Raw genomic sequence first — 21205 nt, forward strand, 5'->3', positions numbered from 1 at the left:
TGCTAGGGAGGCCTTTTCTGTGTCAGGTTGCAGTGAGTGGTTGGATGAGCCACCTGCTTTTCTTGTTGACATTCTTGCTTCCGATTTAATGAATTAAACTTTCTCTTTCAAAAAAAAAAAAAGAATGGTCTAAAATAGTCTCAAACTTTTATTTGCAAGAAAAATACTCCAAGTGTCGATTTATAATGTATGAACCTCCACTCGATCTTTATTCTTCAAATTGTGCCTGAATTAGATTGACCATCTTCAACTTAACTCCATCTTAATATTCTTGATTAGTTTCACTTACTCCTTTAATAAGGTCACTCGCAGCTTCATGAAGTATCTCCGTTCTTGCTCTCGTTATCGGATCCTCCAAGACTTGCAAAGGATCTTTTTCTTTTTTGTCATCCTCATAGTTGTCCTCAAAATCTCCTCCCCCCTTAGAAAGATTCTTCCACAAATCAATTTCACCTGTATGACAAGGAGATAAATCAGCAACATTATATTAAAGGTAAAACTAATTCTATACTCGCTTGACAATTTTAATGTGTAAGCATTGTTATTGAGCCTAGTAAGCACACGAAATGGTCCATCGCCACGGGGTAGCAACTTAGATTTCCTTTGGGAAGGAAACCGCTCTTTCTGCATATGGACCCATATGAATTCTCCGGGATTGAAAATCACCTTATTCATGTCCTTGTTCGATCACATTCTTGGCTACCTGCTCATTTTTCTTAGTGATTTGTTTGCTCACTTTTTCATGCATTTTTTTTACCATGTCAGCTTTATTAGTTCCATCTAAATTGCGGTACTCTTTCATCGGATATGGCATCAAATCAAGAGGAGTTAATGGATTGAACCCATAAACCACTTGCAAAGGCGAAAAACCTGTAGTGTTGTGTGTGTGCCTGTTATAGGCAAATTTAGTAATAGGCAGCAATTCCTCCCAACTCTTCAAATTCTCTTTAATTAAAACTCGAAGCAAAGTTCTATTCACAACTTCAGTTTGTCCGTCAGTTTGTGGGTGACATGTAGTAGAAAACAACAACTTAGTTCCGAGCTTACCCTATAAAGTTTTCCAAAAATAGCTCAAAATTTTACATCCATGTTAGAAACAATGATTTTAGGCATCCGATGCAAATGAACAATCTCTTTGAAAAATAAAGTAGCAATACTAGCTACTAGCAAGGAATGAAATGTGCCATCTTTGAAAACCTATCAACAACCATAAAAATTGAATCATGACATTTTTTGGTTCCCGGTAGCCCTAAAACAAAGTCCATCGATAAATCATCCCAAGGATGTTCAGCCACAAGCAAAGGATGATATAACCCATGCGATTGACTTGTAGACTTAGTCCGTTAACAAATAATATATCTATCACACATTTTATTTACATCTTTTCTCATTTTTAGCCAAAAGAAGTGTTCATGCAAAATATCCAATGCCTAATGAATGCCATAATGGCCCATCAAACCTTCCACATGGACTTCCTTAAATATAAGTTCTCGCATAAAACAAGGCATACACAATCTATTTTCTTTAAACAAAAAACCATCATGCACATAAAATTTCCCATGAGCCCCCTTTTGAAATTCAACATATAATAATTCCTAAAAATCATAATCAGTAGCATATAACTCCTTTAAATGCTCAAATCCAAAAAAATCTAGCATGCATAGTTGTCAACAGAGAATAGCTATGAGACAAAGCATCAACCACTACATTTTCTTTACCATGCTTATATTGAATAACATATGGAAAAGATTCAATGTATTCAACCCATTTAACATGGCGCCTACTGATGAGTTTTCTTTGACCTTTAAGATAATTCAAAGATTCATGGTCAGTATGGATTACAAAATCATCTTTAGGTCTTAAGTAATGTTCATAGTGTTCCAAAGCCAGCTCTAAAAAAGAGCAAAGAACTCTTTGTCATGTGTTGGGTAATTAAGAGGAGCCCCGCTCAATTTTTCACTGAAATATGCAATAGGTTTGCCACCTTGCATTAGGATAGCTCCAATTCTAACTCCTGAAGCATCACAATCCAATTCAAAATTAAAGTTGCCTCAAAGTTATGCAAGGCCAGAACAGGTGCAAAGCGTAATTTTTCTTTTATTTTTTTTTAAAAATCTAGCTCTTGCTTTTCACCCCATTGAAAACCAACATTTTTATTAATCACCCCGGCTAGTGGTGCAGCAATGGTGCTAAAATCTTTCAAAAATCGGCGATAGAAACTTGCTAAGCCATGAAAGCTACGCACCTCACTAACTGTTATTTGCATTGGCCATTCACTAATAGCTCGGACTTTGACAATATCTGATATAAATTCATTGGCACTAATAATAAAGCAAAGATAATGAAATGATGCGATGCAAAATTCACATTTTTCAAATTTGTGTGTAATTTATTAGTTCTTAAAATAGAAAAAATATCATGCAAATGTTGAACATGCTTTTCAAAGCTTTTGCTGTATATTAGTATATCATCAAAATATACTGCTGCACTTTTGCCAATAAAATCTTTAAACACATGGTTCATCAAACGCATGAAACTACTAAGTGCATTAGTGAGTCCAAATGGCATAACTAGTCATTCTTATAGACCTTGTTTGGTCTTGAATGCAGACTTTCCATTCATCCCCTCGTGAATTCTAATTTGACGGTACCCAGTGTCCCTTAATAACTATATCATTCATGTGGTTGTAATATGCTTGTTAATGGCTAATTAAGGCCATTGCATGTCAAATGAAATAGAGAGTTGAGAATTTTTGAGTTAACGGAGTGTGTTGGTCCCGAAAGGTTTAGATGCGAATCTAGAGGGGGGTGAATAGATTCGTATAGATTTTTGAAAACTTCTCTTGAATCATTAAGTGGAAGCTTAGACGAATCGTTAGAGAGAAAAGCACAGCGGAAAAGGATTCGGGTTCTTTGCACAATTTGTTTAAAAATAGTTTTTCACAAGCAGTTAGCAGAATATGATGATATGAATGCAGTACGTAAATGAAATAAGAAAGAGAGAGAGAGAGAGATAGATTTTATAGTGGTTCGGTTGTTAACTAAGCCTACTCCACTTTACTTCACAACTCGTGAAGGTTTGCACTATCCCTTAGTACAAAGTCACTCCAAGATTGTTCCTTGACACTAAGCTGGACACAATCTTGAGTATCAGGTTTTTTGACTACACTTTGTCTACTCCGCCTCTATCTACTCTTCACATAGAGAAAAGATGAGTTGAGATATCTTTTCTTCCAACTGGAAAACTTGGCTGAAGCTGGATGAAGACGATGATGCTGCTCAAGTTTTCTTCAGATATGGAGGTAGAATGTAGAACTTTTCTCTTTCTCTCACTAGAACTTGATTAAGACAACTTTGTATGCAGATGTATGTATTTTGCCGTGTCCTAGGTTGATGAGAGATGCTATTTATAGAGGAAATTTGTTCCGTTAGAAGTGAGAACAGACTTCAGATTACCCTATAGTCCAGTGGGTAATATCCTTGAGGTAACAAATACATGTGAAGTGTCAGTAATATAACCTTTGGTCCAAGAGATGTGCAGACAGTTGTTTTGTCTCACGTCACTTCATGAGGATAAGGCTTTCAAGGATAGCATAACTTGGGAATTTGTTCCTAAGACTCCTTTTTCTTTTGAGAGTAGGAAGTGTTCAATCAGTAGACTGTTCAATATGAGGATGAGCAGTCTTCACGAATCCTTAGGAATGATTCGTGTAAACTCGTGACTAGTTGTCCTTACTTAGTCACCCCGACTCTAAATGATTTATCTTTGATCATTTAATTCTTGAAATCATCAAAAGGTGAATCCTTCCATGATTAAATCACTTGCGACCTTTTGGTCTTCTCTTGATCTTCTAGTCTTCAAAAAGTCTTGATTTGTCCTATTCTTGGTTGCAAAAAGAAGCTAACTACTATTGATTCGATCATTTTACTAATCTAACTTCTTTGAGTTCACAGCATAAGTGACTCGGGTTCTAATACAACAAATTGGGGTTTATAGGGGATATAATTTGGTATTATCAAAATCTAAATACAAAATGTTTCTAACAGAGTGTTTTGTGAAACTCGGGATGAGTTCGGCTGTGAATTGGTCATGGCAATCCTGATTTATCAAGTGTGAAATCTCACTTGTGGCGTCGCTCCTACTACTACGATCACCTTATAACCTAGTGTGGCCGAGGACCTATAAAAAGACCCAAAAACGCCCATTATCTAGCCTAAATTAAACTTTTGGTTCGATTTCACCTAACCTAATAAATCATTTTAAAATATTCTTTAAATTAGAATGTAAAGAAAAGATCGGGCCAACCAGGTTCGCATCACACTCGAAGAAGGATGCAGACGGAGTATTATTTATTGAATTATCTAATAAATAAGTAATATCTTAAAAAATGGTTTGAGTTGATTAAAATTATCATATTCTCACCACTCATCATTTTTAGATGAGAATGGAAAATATGGATTGAAGATTGATATGTTGGGAGGCTGGAAGACTTCATAGTCAGTCATTCAGTCAACGATAGTTTTCCCAAAACAATTGTGGAAATACACACTCAAACCGCGTTAAGTACTTAAGTGTCGATATGACAATTTGAAACTGACAGGAGTTAAATGTTCAATTCGCAGAAAATTCATCACCCTCAAAAAGGTGAGTGGAGGATAAATTAATGTAACTCAATAATCTCTTAAATAAAAGAATAGTGTGTGTTGTTCACAAAAAATCTATTATAATAGGTGAAACTCCTATACTGTAGTTGTCGGGACTTGATCTTGAGTCTTTACCTTTATCTACCATTATTTAAGTATCAACTTAGCTATTCATATCATGTAAGCATTCGCAGAAAATCCTTGAGAGCTTGAGACCCGTCAACTTAATTTTTTGATTCCATGTAAAAAATAAAAACTAATATGATCCATCAGAAAATTCTATGCCGTTGTCGGGGCTTGATCTTGAGTCTTCACCCTTATCTACCATTTAAGTATCAACTTAGCTATTCATGTATGCATTTGCAGAAAATTCTTGAGAACTTGAGACCTGTCAACTTCATTTTTTGATTCCATGTAAAAAATAAAAATTAATATGATCCATCCATTTAGGTAGATTGACAATTAAGAATTGCTGAAAAATAACTGTTGTTAGTTTTATAAATATTACAAACTTGAAAGTTTATAATAATTATAACATTGACCAGTGTTTCTTTATTAAAACCCTCATGGCATGTTTGGTTCATGGAATAGGTCAGGAATGGAATAACATTCCTTGGAATAGACCTATTTCATCGTTTGGTTGGATCATTTTGTCATGGAAATAACATGCCTAGGAATGAGCTATTACCTTCGCAAGGAGAATAGCCATTCCTAGGGGGGCCTTGGTATTAGCTATTCACATTCCCTTGAGAATAGCTTTTATATCACAAATACCAAAAATACCCTTTGCACAATATATAATATTTATATTTATTTAATAAATATAATGTATTATATAAATGAATATATTTAATTAATTATAATTTTTATATATCAATATATATATATATATATATATATATATATATATATATATATATATATATATATATATATGTAAATAAAAAAAATTAACTGTATAAGACTCCTTAATTATGGAGCATTAGCTCCTAAATTAAGTAGTCTGCTCATCTGCATGCCTAGCGGATGGGCATTGCAAGCTTGCCCAGCGGATGGGCATTGCAAGCTTGCCCAGCGGATGAGCATTGCAAGCTTGCCCAGCGGATGAGCATTGCAATTGAAATTATGGAGCCTTGAGGCTCCTTTTATAGGAGCCTCAAGGCTCCATTTCTTACTTCTCCAGCCGATGTGGGGTAAGTGGAAAAATAAATATAAATATAAATATTTATTTGTATAATAATAATAATAATAATAATATTTATTATTATTATTATTATTATTATTATTATTATTATTATCTCTCTCATACACACATGCATATACATGTATATAAATATAAGTATAAATAAATAAATATATATATATATATATATATATATATATATATATATATATATATATATATATATATATATATATAACAGTCAGTATATCATAATCATATTCATTATTATTATTATTATTATTGTTGTTGTTGTTATTATTATTATTATTATTATTTTGTATAAGAGTATTTATGTCTTTAAAACATATTCCATTTCTATTCCTATAACCAACCAAACATTGGAATACAATTACTAAAGTCTATTCCTTCAGCCAACCAAACAACATAATACAATTCCTATTCTATTCCTTACCTATTCCATTCCATGTGGAATAGCATTCATATTCCCTCCAAATTCATTCCGTGAACCAAACGTGCTGTCAAAGTATTAATAAAACTGCAATCTGTCCTTACTTTCTATTAGGGACCATGTTCTCATTTTATATATGAGATCAAATGAAAACTATTTTCCAACTTCCAAGTGAGAAGTGTGGACAAATCAGATTCGTCTATCTAGTATATCTAACATTTTTAAATGTTTAAATTTTAAACTAAAATTAAAATTTTAAATTTAATTCCAAATGTTTAATTAAGTAAATATTGTCTGGAAGTTTCAAAAAATATATAGTAAATTTCGAATAAAATTAATTTTTAATATTGTTTTTAAATTTTTATTTATAAATAAAATAAATGACATATTCATATTGATAAAAAAAAATAGAGTTATAGCAGTGTTTTGTGTTCCAAAATGATTCAATATTTAAATAAATAAACAAAGTATTAATTGAAAAGAATTGCAGTAGAGTTGTCACAATTCAAAAATTTATATCTATATGCATATAAAAATACATCTTTTTCCACCAATCTCAAGAAAAGACTTCTATTTTGAAATTTGAAATTACACTTCTTTTTGAAGAGATTAAATAATAATATATGTTCTATATTCTAACTTAATGGGAAAATAACACATTTTTCACTGAATTATATGCTTATAGTGTTTTTCACTTAAATTATTCATGTATTCACATTAGACCTTCAATTATTTTAAAAGTGACAATTTTCCTTTTATGTAAAAATTAATATTTTTACCCTTAAAATAAGGGAAAATAAGTATTTTTACATTATTTTTGTTAAAAAAGTATTTCATTTATTTTTATTCTCTAACAAATTATTGTTTATGTGTGAGTATCAAAATAAATGAAAAAAAAAAAAAGCAAACAAACAATTCGAACACCTTTTACAAAAATTATAGATAACTATAATTCTAATTTTAAGTTAATGCTAGTAATTAAAGACTTAAACAAAAAAAAAATCATTAATGAATTATTTGTGTTTAAGTCTTAATTTTATTACTAACATTTGTTTAAAATTATATTATAATATTTGTATATAATGTATATGTTGGTTATTTTTTGCAATTACTTTGATTCCTACATATAAGTAATAATTTGTTGAAAAATAAAAATAAATTAAATATTTATTTTGCCCTTATTTTTAATGAAAAATAAATTTAAAATGTCCATTTAATGAAATGGGGAAATGTTTACTTTTAAAATAATTGATAAGGCTAATGTGGATACATGAATAATTCATGAGAAAAATCACTATAAGCATATAATTTAGGTGGGAAAAGTATCATTTTCTCTAATTTAATTTGGTAAAAACTTGTGTAAGATCGTCTCACCGTTATAATTGTATCACAAGTTTACATATAAGTATTGCAATATTTATCATAAGTAATGATTTATTCTTAATTCAAATTGGTATTAAATTTTCTACAATAAGTTTACAAATTTCTTAACAAGTATTATAATATTTATGTTAGAATTACACTTTACACTTTTTGGGTATACCCAGCGTTTCCACCGTCGAACATAGCAACTAATCCTCTCGCTGAATTGTAGGCACCTCTTTTGGGTGGGACAGCTGACTTGGACCTTTGGTTAAGGATGGATGAGTCCTTTCCACTCAACCACACCCTACAGGTTCATATTACAATATTTATATTTATTATAAATAAAAACAATTTATTTCTTTCAATTTGGTATTAATTTTTTTTAATAAGTATTATGATTTCTATCACAAGTAAGCAATTATCCTAGATTTGACCCGTTTCACGGATAACAGTCGTGAGACGGTCTCAGACAAGTATGAACAATTTAATTTATAGTAATGATTTGTGTCAAAATTACACCAAAATAGTTGTAATTATAGTAATGATTTATCCTCAAAATAATGTCAATGATTATTAAATAATAAATATTTACATTAATACTCTCAAAATAAATAAATAAATATTTACGTTAATTATGCCCAAAATGATAAGAATGATTTATGCTTAAAATATCCAAAAATGGCTAAAAATCATAGTAATGAATATGCTCAAAATTAAATAATGATAACTGAATTCATATAAAATGAAAATATATTCTATTAAAATAGAATAAAGAATTCCAATTCAAAATAGATATGTCGAATTTATTATAATTAGACCGAATTCAAATCTTCTATTTAATTTAATATTTTAATATTATAGATATTTTTATTTTTTTATTTAATTTGTTTTGAATTTCAATTCCAAAATTTTTAAAATTAAAATAATTTAATTTGATTCGAAATTAGAATTCAAATTATTAATTTTGAGATCTTTCGGATTAGCTAGAATATTGGTAAATATAGAATTAAATAAAATATCTCACTTTTGGATTTTTGAAACACTCATGTAGTATTTACTCTATACTTTTCAATTATTTTCAGCCTAAAAAATCTAGACTCTTACTATCGGGGTTTGAACCTATGACCATCTAATTGGAATGGTAATTAAGATATCATCACACTACAAGATAGTTGACAAATATCTCACATATAATCACATAGATCATTGTTGTTATTATTTATTCAATTATTTAATAGCTAAATAATATATGAAATGTTTGAGTTGATTAAATCACCATTATATTCCATCAGTTTTAGATGAGACTGGAAGACTTCATAGTCAGCCAACGGTATTGTGGAAATACACACCGCATTCAGTGTCGATGTGACCAATTGAAAATTACACGACTGAAATGTTCGCACAAAATTCCTGAGAGTCTGAGACCCGTCAACTTCAGTTTTTTTTTTTTTTTTCTTTTTGTAATTTATTAGTGCGATTTTAAAAAATTAGAAAATTTAAAATAGTTTCAAACAAACCAACATTTAATTTTATTCTTTAAATTTAAATAGAAAAGAAAAAGGCTAGCTATTACACACTACATTTATACAAAATAATACTTAACAATTTTCAAACATTTTGACATTCCAACCCAATGTTGGGAGGACCCTAGTCTGGATTTTTTTTTTAGGTGACTCTCTTATAACGATCTATAAGACAGGTCGAATCTAGATAAAAATGTAATATTTATGATATAAAGTGTAATAATAATCACAGATAAATTGATTATTACTTATGATGTAAAATATAGTGTGACACTTTCGAAGAAGAATGTAATACTTTTAAATCGAAATATATTATTTAGTGGTTGAAAAGTTACCTATGAGAAAAATTACAATACTAATCAAGGACAAATTGATTGATTATTATTTATGAGGAAAAACATAATACTTATAAGAAAAAGTATAATACTAATCATGTATAAATTGATTGCTACTTATAAAGGAAAGTGCAATATGTATGATGAAAAAGATGTAATAACACTATTAATCAAGATGTACTATTTAAAGAGTTGAAGAGTTACTTATGAGAGAAACTGTCATACTCATGACAAGAAGTGTAATATTTATGAAGAATAAACGGGATCAGCTGTGTACGCCAAAAGAAGAAGTTTTTGGTGGTGAGTTTCATAGACACAAAATGATGTGCTGTGGATAGGGTGTTTGGGGTGGCCGGAGACGGCACGGTGGCGGCAGTGACAGTCCGTTCACTGGAATTGGTGACATGGTTGGGGAGAGAGAGAGAGAGGATCACCAAAAACTAACTGATACTAGATGAGAGAATGTTTTGGTTAATTCAAATATGATAGATAACACAGAGATACAATAGACACTGAAGTCTAGCCTAACTAAACCTATACAATAGCTAGTAGTTTAAGACTAAATCAACTCTAATTACACAAGTATAATGTGACAATTAAATGTACAGAATATAACATTACTAACAAAGAACCTGATCCGTCTCACAAATGAAGATATATTGTTAGTAATGTTATTATTTTTCATATTCCTATTGTTATAATTATATTTAATAATTGTGTGGTAGCAGGTTAGTCTTCTGTGACTAGCCTATTAGATAGGAGTACTTTAGGTTAACTATTTCTCTTTGTATTGTAATTCCTTATCTCATTGTAACTGAATAGATTTCTACAATCTCATCTATGAGACAATCTCATAGGAGTTTTTGCCATTTTTAACGAGGTTTAGAATTTTTTTGTTTTACATTAGCAATGATTCAAACACATTGTTAGGAACAAGTGTAATTAGATTTTGATGATACCAAACTGTCAGGATTGTAGACCCCTATTTTTCATTCCTTAGATAAGTCTCGTATAACAGACCTATGAGGTGTACAAATCTTGCTCGAGACTAGCATAATATATATGTCTACATGAAGACTTGAAGACGACAAGATGTTCGAAAGATGCTTCCAGGCGAAAGATGGAATGAGTAAGTCTCGGATAGACTTCTTTTGACAAAAAGGATCTCTCGTCAAAAAGAAAGGACGAAAGATAAAGTCAATCTTTCGACCAACGTCTCCGAGTGAACAAGTCAAAGACAGACTTGTAAAAGACAACATTCATTCAAGTGAAGCAATGAGAATGTTGTCTATGACCTAGATGAGCAAATCATTCGGACAAAAAGTGTCCTAGGAATGATCTTCACAAAAGACAAGGAGCATTAAAACACTTGTACCATTTTGTCATAGAACAAGGACAAAAGCCATAATGCTTTTGGCTCCAACGGCTACACAGTACAAGTGCATTAAATGCTCAATGCCCATTGGTTAATACTCACTGGTTATTAGGTTTGAAATTTTCATCTCTCAAACGGATGGATTTTCCACCTATAAATACCTCTCTTCACCATTGAAGAAGGTGCTGGTTATTTTCAATCTTGCTATCCAAAAAAAAAAAAAGCTCTTCAAACAGTTCCATCTCTTAAAGCTTTTCATAACCAGTGATCTTGTGAAGTTTTTCAAAGGCTCATTATTTTCATACTTCACAACTTGAAGCAGTCTTGTAATTTCTCAAGTGAAGATTCATCCAGACTTCAAGACAAGGCTTCAACCTGTTGGAGAAACATCGGAATATATTCCCAACATCTCAACTTAGGGAGAAGTTGATAGAGGCGGAGTAAACTCGAAGAGTTGAAAAACCTGTCAAGTGGCTGTCCGGCTTAGTGATCAAGGAAGTCAGCTTGAAGTAGTTTGTACTAGGAGTGATAGTGCAAACCCTTTCACGAGTTGTGAAAGAAGAGTGGAGTAGGCTTCGTTAACAGCCGAACCACTATAAAAATCTCTCTCTCCATATCTCTTTACTTTCTGCTACATTACTTTCGTGCATTGCATATCATATCAACCAAACGCTAAATCTTTTTAACGAAAATGTGCAAAGATTATCTAAAACGAAACATTATTTCCGCTGTGCATCGCTCCGAAAGGAGTTACTTTAAAAAATCGATTAGAATCTATTCACCCCCCCCCCTCTAGACTCTCTTTCGACCCTACCGGGACCAACACACATAACCTTAAAGTTGTATTTAATATTTGATAGGGAATATACCCCGATTTTGACCGCCATATACGTTCATGCTCTTGTTTTGTAGTCGGGTCAAGGTCAAACGGTTCGGATTATGGTCCAGGGGTAAAAGTCAAACTCGTCACACTTTGGCTTATATACCCCTTCATTTTAGGGGCTTCTCTCTCCTCTCCTCCACTCGCTCTCTCTCTCTCTCTCTCTCTCTCTCTCTCTCTAAAGCATAAAACTCTCTACTCCCTTCGAAAATGCATGAATATTAATGAATAAGAGACCCTTTTGAGATAGATTTTCCCTAGTCTCTATATTGTTCATAGTTTACTTGTACATTACAAGTTACATACGCATCTTATATACACTCTCGATACATACATACGGTATACCCATCTATACACACGGTAATTAACCGTATCAATATTGCTTCCACTTAACAATCACAAACCCTTTATATATAGTGGTTTTGCCATGTTTAGTCCTAAACTTTCGAATTGATCATCTGTGGTCCTTCGACTTTTAAATTTAACCATTTTTTGTCCAAGATAACCACCCGTGGTCCTTCAAGTTTCAAAATTTAACCAGTCGTGGTCCTCTTGAAAGGACCATGGTTGGTTAAAATTTAATAGTTGAAGGACCATAGGTGGTTAACTAGGACCACGAATGGTTAAATTTGAAAGTCGAAGGACCATAGATGGTCAATTTGAAAGTTTAGGACTAAACGTGGCAAAACCACTATACTCGGATGACCTCAGATGGTATTAACTCATATATATATATATATATATATATATATATATATATATATATATATATATATATATATATATATGTATATATATCAGGTGAGATCACCTAGCGTAGAGAGTATAGAGTAGCGTGCGGTTTCGAACCCTCTAGGCCAAGAAAATACTTTTTATTTGTTCCAAAGGGGAAGATTCCTCTATTTTGAGAATTTCACTACTACAAAACACACTTACCACGGCGGTTATTTTTATAAATACATGGCGGTTCTTGAAGTGCCGTGTAAGTGACCGCCTTTGTAAATAAAAACTTTCTACGGCGGTTATTTGAACCGCCGTGTATACTTCTAAAACACGGCGGTTGCTAACCGCCGTCTAATCTCACGATGTATGTCGTGTAATCTCAACAATTATATGTATAGACCGCGCTTTTCTTGAGAAACCGACGTCTATTCATATGTATAGACAGCGATTCAATATAAGAACCGCCATCTATACATATGAATAGACGGCGGTTCAATGTAAGAACCGCCATCAATACATATGAATAGACGGCGGTTCAATGTAAGAACCGCCGTCTATACATATGTATAGACGGCGGTTGTCTTGAGGAACCGCCGTCTATACATATATTTTTCACCTTAAAAGAAAATAAAATAAAATTACATTATATTATATAATTATGCTATGTATTTTTTTTTTCCTCCACAGAGGCTCGTTACGATTGGATGGCTCCTGGGGTCGCTTGCACTTCTCGGGACCCTGTAATCCTGTTCCGGTGGTGCCCTGGAATCAGACTTCTCGTTGGTTCCCAAGTACCAAGCGCACCACAATCCGAGTTATGCTCAGGGTTCAGGGGGGTTCCCAATTTGATTCCAAAAGAAGTAGTAGATTCATTCTATTTTGAAGATAAGTTGTTTATTGCTTTACTTATGATGCCTTACTTTATTATTCTTGCTTTGTCGCCTAGTTAGTAATCTTATTTAGGACCTAGCATTGAGGTTAACATGAAATTCTAATGCCTATTTGATATCTATTGAATAAAGAGGTTAAACCCAATCTAGGGTTCCTGATGCTGTGGGAGATCTTTTGTATTCTTGTGTTAAGGTGTGATGCACAACATTCTTAATACTAATATAATCTTGTAGGAAATTCAATCGCAATGAAAGTTGGGTTGATATTTCCTAAACCCCCTCTCTTAACCCCTTTATTCGTCTATGAAAGTAGGAAGTTTTAGGGATTTAGATTGCTTGGGTTTTGTTGAGGGGCGAGATTGATGCATCATGACAGTGGGGGAAATTTCTGCCATTCAATTCGAACTTACATAGATCACAACAGTGCCATGTAAGCCCCCAAATGGGTGATTGGTGATCTTGAAACTCGAAATTGTGTTTATCTCCCCTTAATCTTTAGACATGGCATTTAATTTGAATCATATGTTTCCACGATGAGGATACAATATATCTGAATAGTAGAATGAATGAGTCTGTACAAGAGTATATCTAGTAGAGAATAGTAAACCTATTACAAGACGAATACTAATAATAATAGACTCCTAATACTCCCCGTCAAGCACAAGGTTGGCTAGCAACAACATTGAGCTTGCCACACAGAGTAGAGAAACGCGGATTAGGCATAGCTTTAGTGAACACATCAGCTAGCTAATCCTTGGTGGAAATAAAGCTAACCTGCAGCTCCTTCTTCGCCACTTTGTCACGAAAAAAGTGATAGTCAATTTCCACATGCTTCGTGCGAGCATGAAACACCGGATTGGAACAGAGATAGGTCGCACCCAGGTTATCACACCAAAGAATAGGAGGAACAGCCAACGAGATGCCAAGCTCGCCAGCCAGGTGACTTCTGCAGACACATCAGCCAGTGCCTTGTATTCTGCCTCAGTAGATGAACGAGCAACTGTACGTTGCTTTCAACACGACCAGGAAATCAGATTACCACCAAGAAAAACCGCAAAACCACTCGTGGATTTCCTGTCAGCCGGATCACCAGCCCAGTCTGAATCCGAAAAAGCATGGATGGCAACAGAAGAGGAACGACAAATAAAAAGACCAAAATGCAGAGTACCTTTAACGTACCGTAGCACACGCTTGAGCATAGCCCAATGCTCAGTAGTCGGAGAGTGCATGTGCTGACAAACCCGATTCACAGCAAAAGATAGATCCGGGCGTGTGACAGTAAGGTACTGAAGAACCCCAGCAAGACTATGATACTGCGTGGGATCCGCATAGGGAACCACAGAATCAGAAGATTGCCGAGACACAGGAACTGGAGTTAGGGTTGTTAACGAACCGAACATAAACGAACGGAGGTTGTTCGTGTTCGTTTGTTTTAAGGAATTTAGAGTGTTCGTGTTCGTGTTCGTGTTCGTGTTCGTTTGTTAAGGTTTTTGAAAATCCTGTTCGTGTTCGTTTGTTAATAGTTCATTAGTGTTCGTTAACGTTCGCGAACACGTTCACGAACGTGTTCGTTTACCTTAACGAACACGTTCGCGAACGTGTTTGTTAACGTTCGTGAACACGTTTGCGAACGTGTTCGTTAACGTTAACAAACACATTCGCAAACATGTTCATTAACAAGCACGTTCACGAACATGTTCATTTACGTTCTTGAACACGTTCGTGAACACTTAATAAACAAACACCAGCACATGTTCACTATCACAATTCGTTCGCGAACAATAAATAATCTACGTTCACAAACAGTAATCAAACAACCAACACAATTACAAACTAATACAAATAACTTAATAAGTCCACTCGTAGCAAAATCCAAGTATACATAATTTGTCCGCTCACATTACAAGCCAAAACATAAAACATAAAGCATCATATATTTAAATTCTGCATCCATTGAGTTGTAATCTTCGTAAGACATAACTATTATACAAAAAAGTAATTAAAAAATGTTTACAATATTCTTTCTATAATGCAAAACAAAAAAAAAACAAAAAAAAAAACAAACAAACAAACAAACAAAAAACAAAAATACAAGAGAACAAAAAAGTAGAGAATACAGAATACTACCACATTGACATACTACAATATGTTATATTGTTCTTCTTCATCTTGTCCAGTTAATCAGTTATCCAACAAGCTAAACAAGAAAATTCAAAGAATAAATAAACACACAAATACAAAACCAAAGTGGCATAATAGCTCTAAAGTGAATCTAAACTCAATAATATTAATCTGTATAAAAAAACAAAAATTAAAGTTACCGTATGTGAGGAAGATTGAATCAGCAGGCAAGCAAGGAGATCTGAGGATTAAACAATAAGATAAAAGGATTAAACAGTAGCAGATCGTATGTGAGTATACTTTTAATATACAAGTGAATACTACTATTCTATTCTAGAGGGGAATTCTTTTTAAACAGCAGCTGAGGTTTAAACAGTACAAGTGAATACTTTTACTATCCAAAATAAAAACCAAAAAATCTTTTACAAAAAAAAAAAAATAAATAAATAAATTAGAGAGAGAGCTACGGTATTTACTATTTACAGAGGTACAAAGGCGGACGGCGGATAGCGGACGATGGCTGGGCAGGTGGCTGCGGTGGAAGGCGATGGCTGGATAGGTGGCTACGGCGGACGACGATGGCTGGGCAGGTGGCTGAGGCGGACGGTGATGGCTAGGCAGGTGGCTGCGACGGACGGCGTGAGCGATGGAGGTGTGAGCCGTGAGTGATTGAGCGGAGAAGACGGGAATACGAGATGAGCGGTGATTCGTTGAAGACTAGAGACTGCGATTTGTGAAGCAAAAGTGGGAAATCAGAAGTGGAAAACCCTAGTCATGAATGTGACTTGTTTAAATTACCAAATTACCCATGTCTATGTTTATATATATATATATATATATATATATATATATATATATATATATATATATATATATATATATATATATATATATATATATATATATATATATATTAGTATATATATAAATATATATCTATATGTTTGTGAACATGTTCACGAACATTATTAAACGAACACAAACGAGCTTGTTCACAAACATTATTAAACGAACACAAACGAGCTTGTTCACGAACATTACAAAACGAACACAAACGAGCTTGTTCACGATCTCTTAGCAAACGAGCTTACAATTGTTCAAGCTCTGTTCATTTATTAACCGAGCTCTAAATTTTGTTTGTTAATGTTCGTTTACCTTAACAAACGAACATAAACGAACGCTTACCGAACACGAACACGAGTAGTTTGTCGAAAGCTCTGTTTTCTAACACCCCTAACTGGAGTATCCAACGGTTTACAATCCACCATACCTGCACAATTCAAAATATCCCGCATGTATCGCTGCTGAGAAAAAAACAAACCGCCATCTTGGGAGACGGTCTCAATGCCAAGAAAGAAAGACGGAGCACCCATGTCACGAATCTTAAATTATGAGGCTAAGTCAGCAAGGAGCCGAGTAACACGAGAAGCATCAGAACCCATACAAGGATGTCATCAACATATACAAGCAAATATAAACACACAGAGTCACGTGTATAGATGAATAAGGAAACATCAGTCTTGGACGGAGAAAAGCCAACCGAAACCAAGAAAGCATGCAACCTATTGAACCACGCCCGAGGAGCCTGCTTAAGACCATAAAGTGACCTCTACAACAGACACATAATCCGACCGCGACTTGTCTTCATAACCGGGCGACTGACGCATGTAAACCGTCTCTGGAAGATTGCCATTGAAGAAGGCATTATTATGGACATCCAACTGTCGAATGGTCCAACCGCGAGAGACAGCTAAGGAAAGGAGAAGCCGCATGGTGGTCGGATTAACAACAAGACTGAAAGTCTCAAAAAAGTCATGTCCTGCCACCTGATTAAAACCTTTAGCGACTAACCGAGCCTTGTGTCGTTCTATCGTTCCATCTGCCTTGCGCTTCGTCCTGAACACCCATTTGCACCCCACAACATTCATGCATGGCGTGCGACTAACCAGACGCCAAGTGTTATTCTGGAGCAAGGCATTGAACTCAAGATCCATGGCCTCACGCCAATCCGGATACCGAACTGCTTAAGAATAACATGTCGGCTCAGGAACTGCCATAAGTGCAACATGCTGAGTCTGTAGGTGCACCCGAACATGAGACCGGGGCGGAACATCCTTCACCGAACGGCGGCCCCGTTTGGCCCCGGTAGGTGCACCCGAGACCACGCCACCCGAGGCCACGGCAGTCACGGTCCGAGAGCTTGAATCAGTCGCGGAGGCACTGGAATCCGCTACCAACACCGTATCAGGTTCCGGTTCAGCGCTACACACATCGGAGCCAGAGTCATGCCGAACGGCACCAACACCCCATGGAGCAACCAGACGAGAGCTAGGAACCTCAGAAGCCACAGAAGAAGCAAACGGATATATGGCCTCATCAAACCGCACATGGCGGCAAATGAATACCTTGTTAGTAGCAGGATGAAAGCAACGATAGCCACGAAACGAGGACGGATAACCAAGAAACACACACGGGGATGACTGATACTGCAACTTATTACGATTATATGGACGCAATAGAGGATAACAGAGGCAGCCAAACACGCGTAAGAAGGAATAGGAGGGATTAGAACGGTGCAAACGATAATGAGGGCTAACATTATCTAAGACACGAGTATGCATTTTATTGATAAGATAGACCGCAGTCTCAAAAACATAATCCCAATAGCGCTGTGGAACCGAAGCCTGAGCCATGAGAGCCAGACCCGTTTCCACAACGTGACGATGCCTACATTCAACTCTACCATTCTGCTCATGGGTATAGGCACACAAGACTGCCTATGATTAATACCCAACGAGACAAAAGTACGGTGCAACCGCTTATATTCTCCCCCTAAATCGGATTGTATAGAGACAATCTTACGACCATATGAACGTTCAACAAGTGATCGAAACTGTTCGAAGATAGCATACACATCAGTTTTTAAACGCATAGGATAAAACCATACATAACGTGTGTAGTCATCAACAAACAACACAAAATATCAGACACCATTAACAGAAAGAAAAGGCGATGGACCCCAAATATCAGTATATATAAGCTCTAAAACATGCGACGTAGTAGTATTGACACGAGGCAAGGGAAACCGAGACGATTTCCCGAGCATACACGCATGACAAGACACCAAACTATCACTAAAACTAGAATCAACAGAACACGAATTTAAAATTTGCCGCAAGACACGAGAATGCGGGTGACCTAGCCGACCATGCCAGACTTCAGAGGAGACACGAGAGGCCACAAATGCAGCAGGACTCGAAAGAGAAACAGGCCAAGAATAGAGAGCCCTCCAAGCCTGCCCTTAATACAGAACTTCCTTGGTTGAACAATCCTTCACAAAGAAACAGTCATAGTGAAATTCAAAAAAGACATTATTATCTTCAGCAAAGCGTTGTACAGATAATAAAGACGTAGAAAGCCTAGGAACATAGAGAACATCAGATAATCGAAACAGTGTTTTAGAAGAGGCTACCGAAGATGAACCAGTACCAACAATAGGCAAACACTTACCGTCACCAACGCGAAGATGATCCGCCATGGCCACCGGAGCAGTAGCAACGTCGCCAACATCATCCGCACAAATAAAAGCCTGAGAAACAAGGAGGTCAGACAACTCGGTCAGAGACACCGGAGCACCCCTTGTCCGCGACGCTACCAAAGGACGATACTCGGACCGAAGACCGCGGAAGATGTACATATTCTGATCCTCTAGCGTCACCGGACGACCAGCAAGCGCTAAATCCTCGATAAGCACCTGCGCATGGCCAAGATAGTCCGGAATGGAAGCATCCCCCTGCCGCAACCCCTGTAACTCACCCACCAACCGGAGAGCCCGTGCCCTAGTCGTCGAGCCAAGCGTCTGTTCAATCGCCAACCATGGATGCCGAGAGGTCGACTTACCGATAGCGAGATGCATCATCTCGTCGGACAAGGATGAGATCAACAAGGAGAGCACGGCCTTATCTTGACGAAGCCACGCACTCCGAGCAGCGGAAGAGACAGCAGGCGAAGACACGGCAGCGACGATGCCATCGGCAGGTGGCACGGCGAGCGTCGTGAGCAGCGGACACGGGGAAGTATCATCAACAAAACCAGCAACCCTTGGCCATCAAGAAAAGGGAGAGAGATCAGAAAACCTGCTGATACTAGATGAGGATACGATATATCTTAATGGTATAATGAATGAGTCTGTACAAGAATATATCTAGTATAGAATAGTAAACATATTACAAGATGAATACTAATAATAATAGACTCCTAATATCCTCATCGCAAGTGCTTTAATATTTTGAATATTTGTTTGTGTTGCTTGCTTTCTATCAAATTCCAACTATTGCTAGCTTAAGCCAGTTTCTCTATCTTTGTGCCTAGATTGCTTTTTAAGGATCATGCCATGAACCCCATCCTTAAGAACGATAATAACTAAATCCTTTGTTCTCTCTCCCCATTAGGGTTTTTTCTCTCCATCTCTCCCAATTAGGGTTTTGACTTTTTCCGAACGTAGGCAACACGATCTCGGCCAATCTCCGACAGGGAAGACGACAACGGTGATCGGCATGGCATCTCCCACACGGCAGCAGAGTGATGGTGGTGTGGCAAGAATGGCGGAGCGGTGGGCTGATTTAGTCCTTGAAGATGAAGAAGAAGGGGTGATGGCCGAAGGGGTAGGGCAGCTAGTGATCGACGATACAACGGCATTTTATTCTGTTGTTGGGAGATTCTTGACGGCCAAGCTAATTAAAACCGAGTATATGCGGCAGGTACTTGCGTCCGTTTGGATGCCGGTGATGGGAATGAGAGTTACGGAGATGCATGCAAATTTGTTTCTCTTTGCTTTTTATCATGAAACAGACATGATACGGGTGCTTGAGGAGGGGCCCTGGTCTTTTGAGAATCATACTCTTATGTGCAGACAGGTCCCGGATGGAATGCTTCCGGGGGAGGTAAAATTGGATACTGTTGATATGTGGGTGCAGGTTTATGATTTGCCGGTTGGATATACTGATAATAAAATCTTGGAGCAGATTGGGAATTATGTTGGAAAGTTCATCCGGTGTGATAACCGTCAGGTTGGTGGACCGGTAAAAATTTTGTATCGGGTTCGCGTGGCGGTACCGGTGGACAAACCTTTGAAACGGCGCATGAAGTTGATCCGTAGGGACAGAACATGGGGATGGGTTAATCTGAAATAGGAGCGTTTACATAATTTTTGTTTCTATTGTGGGATGCTCGGACACTTGGAGAAGTTTTGTTTGAAGGCACGAGTGTCCGGTCTCACTCCGGAATACTACCCTTATGGACCGTGGATGAGAGCGGGGCAGAATAGGGGTCCCAGGCAGGTTGGTGCGTCGTGGCTAGTACCACCGTTAGAGGGGACCGGATTGATGAATGGTAACCGCCAGAGAGTGGAGGGAACAGCCTCCTCCGATGATAGCCAAAGTGATATACGGATGGCGGCATCGGATGATGATGTGGCGGAGGGTGTGGTGGCCTCCTCGAAACGCCGTCGTGCGGTGGTAGGCCAAGATAGTGGAGAAACGGATGTAGATAGTGGTTCAAAAAACTTGCATATGGCGGGAACTGGTGCCCAGTCCCACCTGAACCAATGAGTACTTTGAGCTGGAACTGCCGTGGCTTGGGTAATCCACGGACAGTTCAGGCAATTGTGGACATGGTGTCCCGTAAGAAACCCGATTTTGTATTTTTAATGGAGACT

At 36.2% G+C, this 21205-nt stretch overlaps 1 protein-coding gene across 1 annotated transcript; it reads right to left on the reverse strand.

Moving 5' to 3' along the window:
* Nucleotides 1-262: 262 nt before the first annotated feature.
* On the reverse strand, nucleotides 263-14768 carry LOC109154394 (uncharacterized mitochondrial protein AtMg00810-like). The gene is made up of 3 exons (XM_019302195.1): nucleotides 14421-14768; nucleotides 14261-14378; nucleotides 263-453 (listed from the first exon to the last, which is right to left on the reverse strand). Exons 1-3 carry the CDS (start codon nucleotides 14766-14768, stop codon nucleotides 263-265), a joined length of 657 nt encoding a protein of 218 aa, XP_019157740.1.
* Between the last annotated feature and the right edge of the window lie 6437 nt (nucleotides 14769-21205).

This window comes from Ipomoea nil, unplaced genomic scaffold (genome assembly GCF_001879475.1).
Source record: "Ipomoea nil cultivar Tokyo-kokei standard unplaced genomic scaffold, Asagao_1.1 scaffold2647, whole genome shotgun sequence".
NCBI lineage: Eukaryota > Viridiplantae > Streptophyta > Magnoliopsida > Solanales > Convolvulaceae > Ipomoea > Ipomoea nil.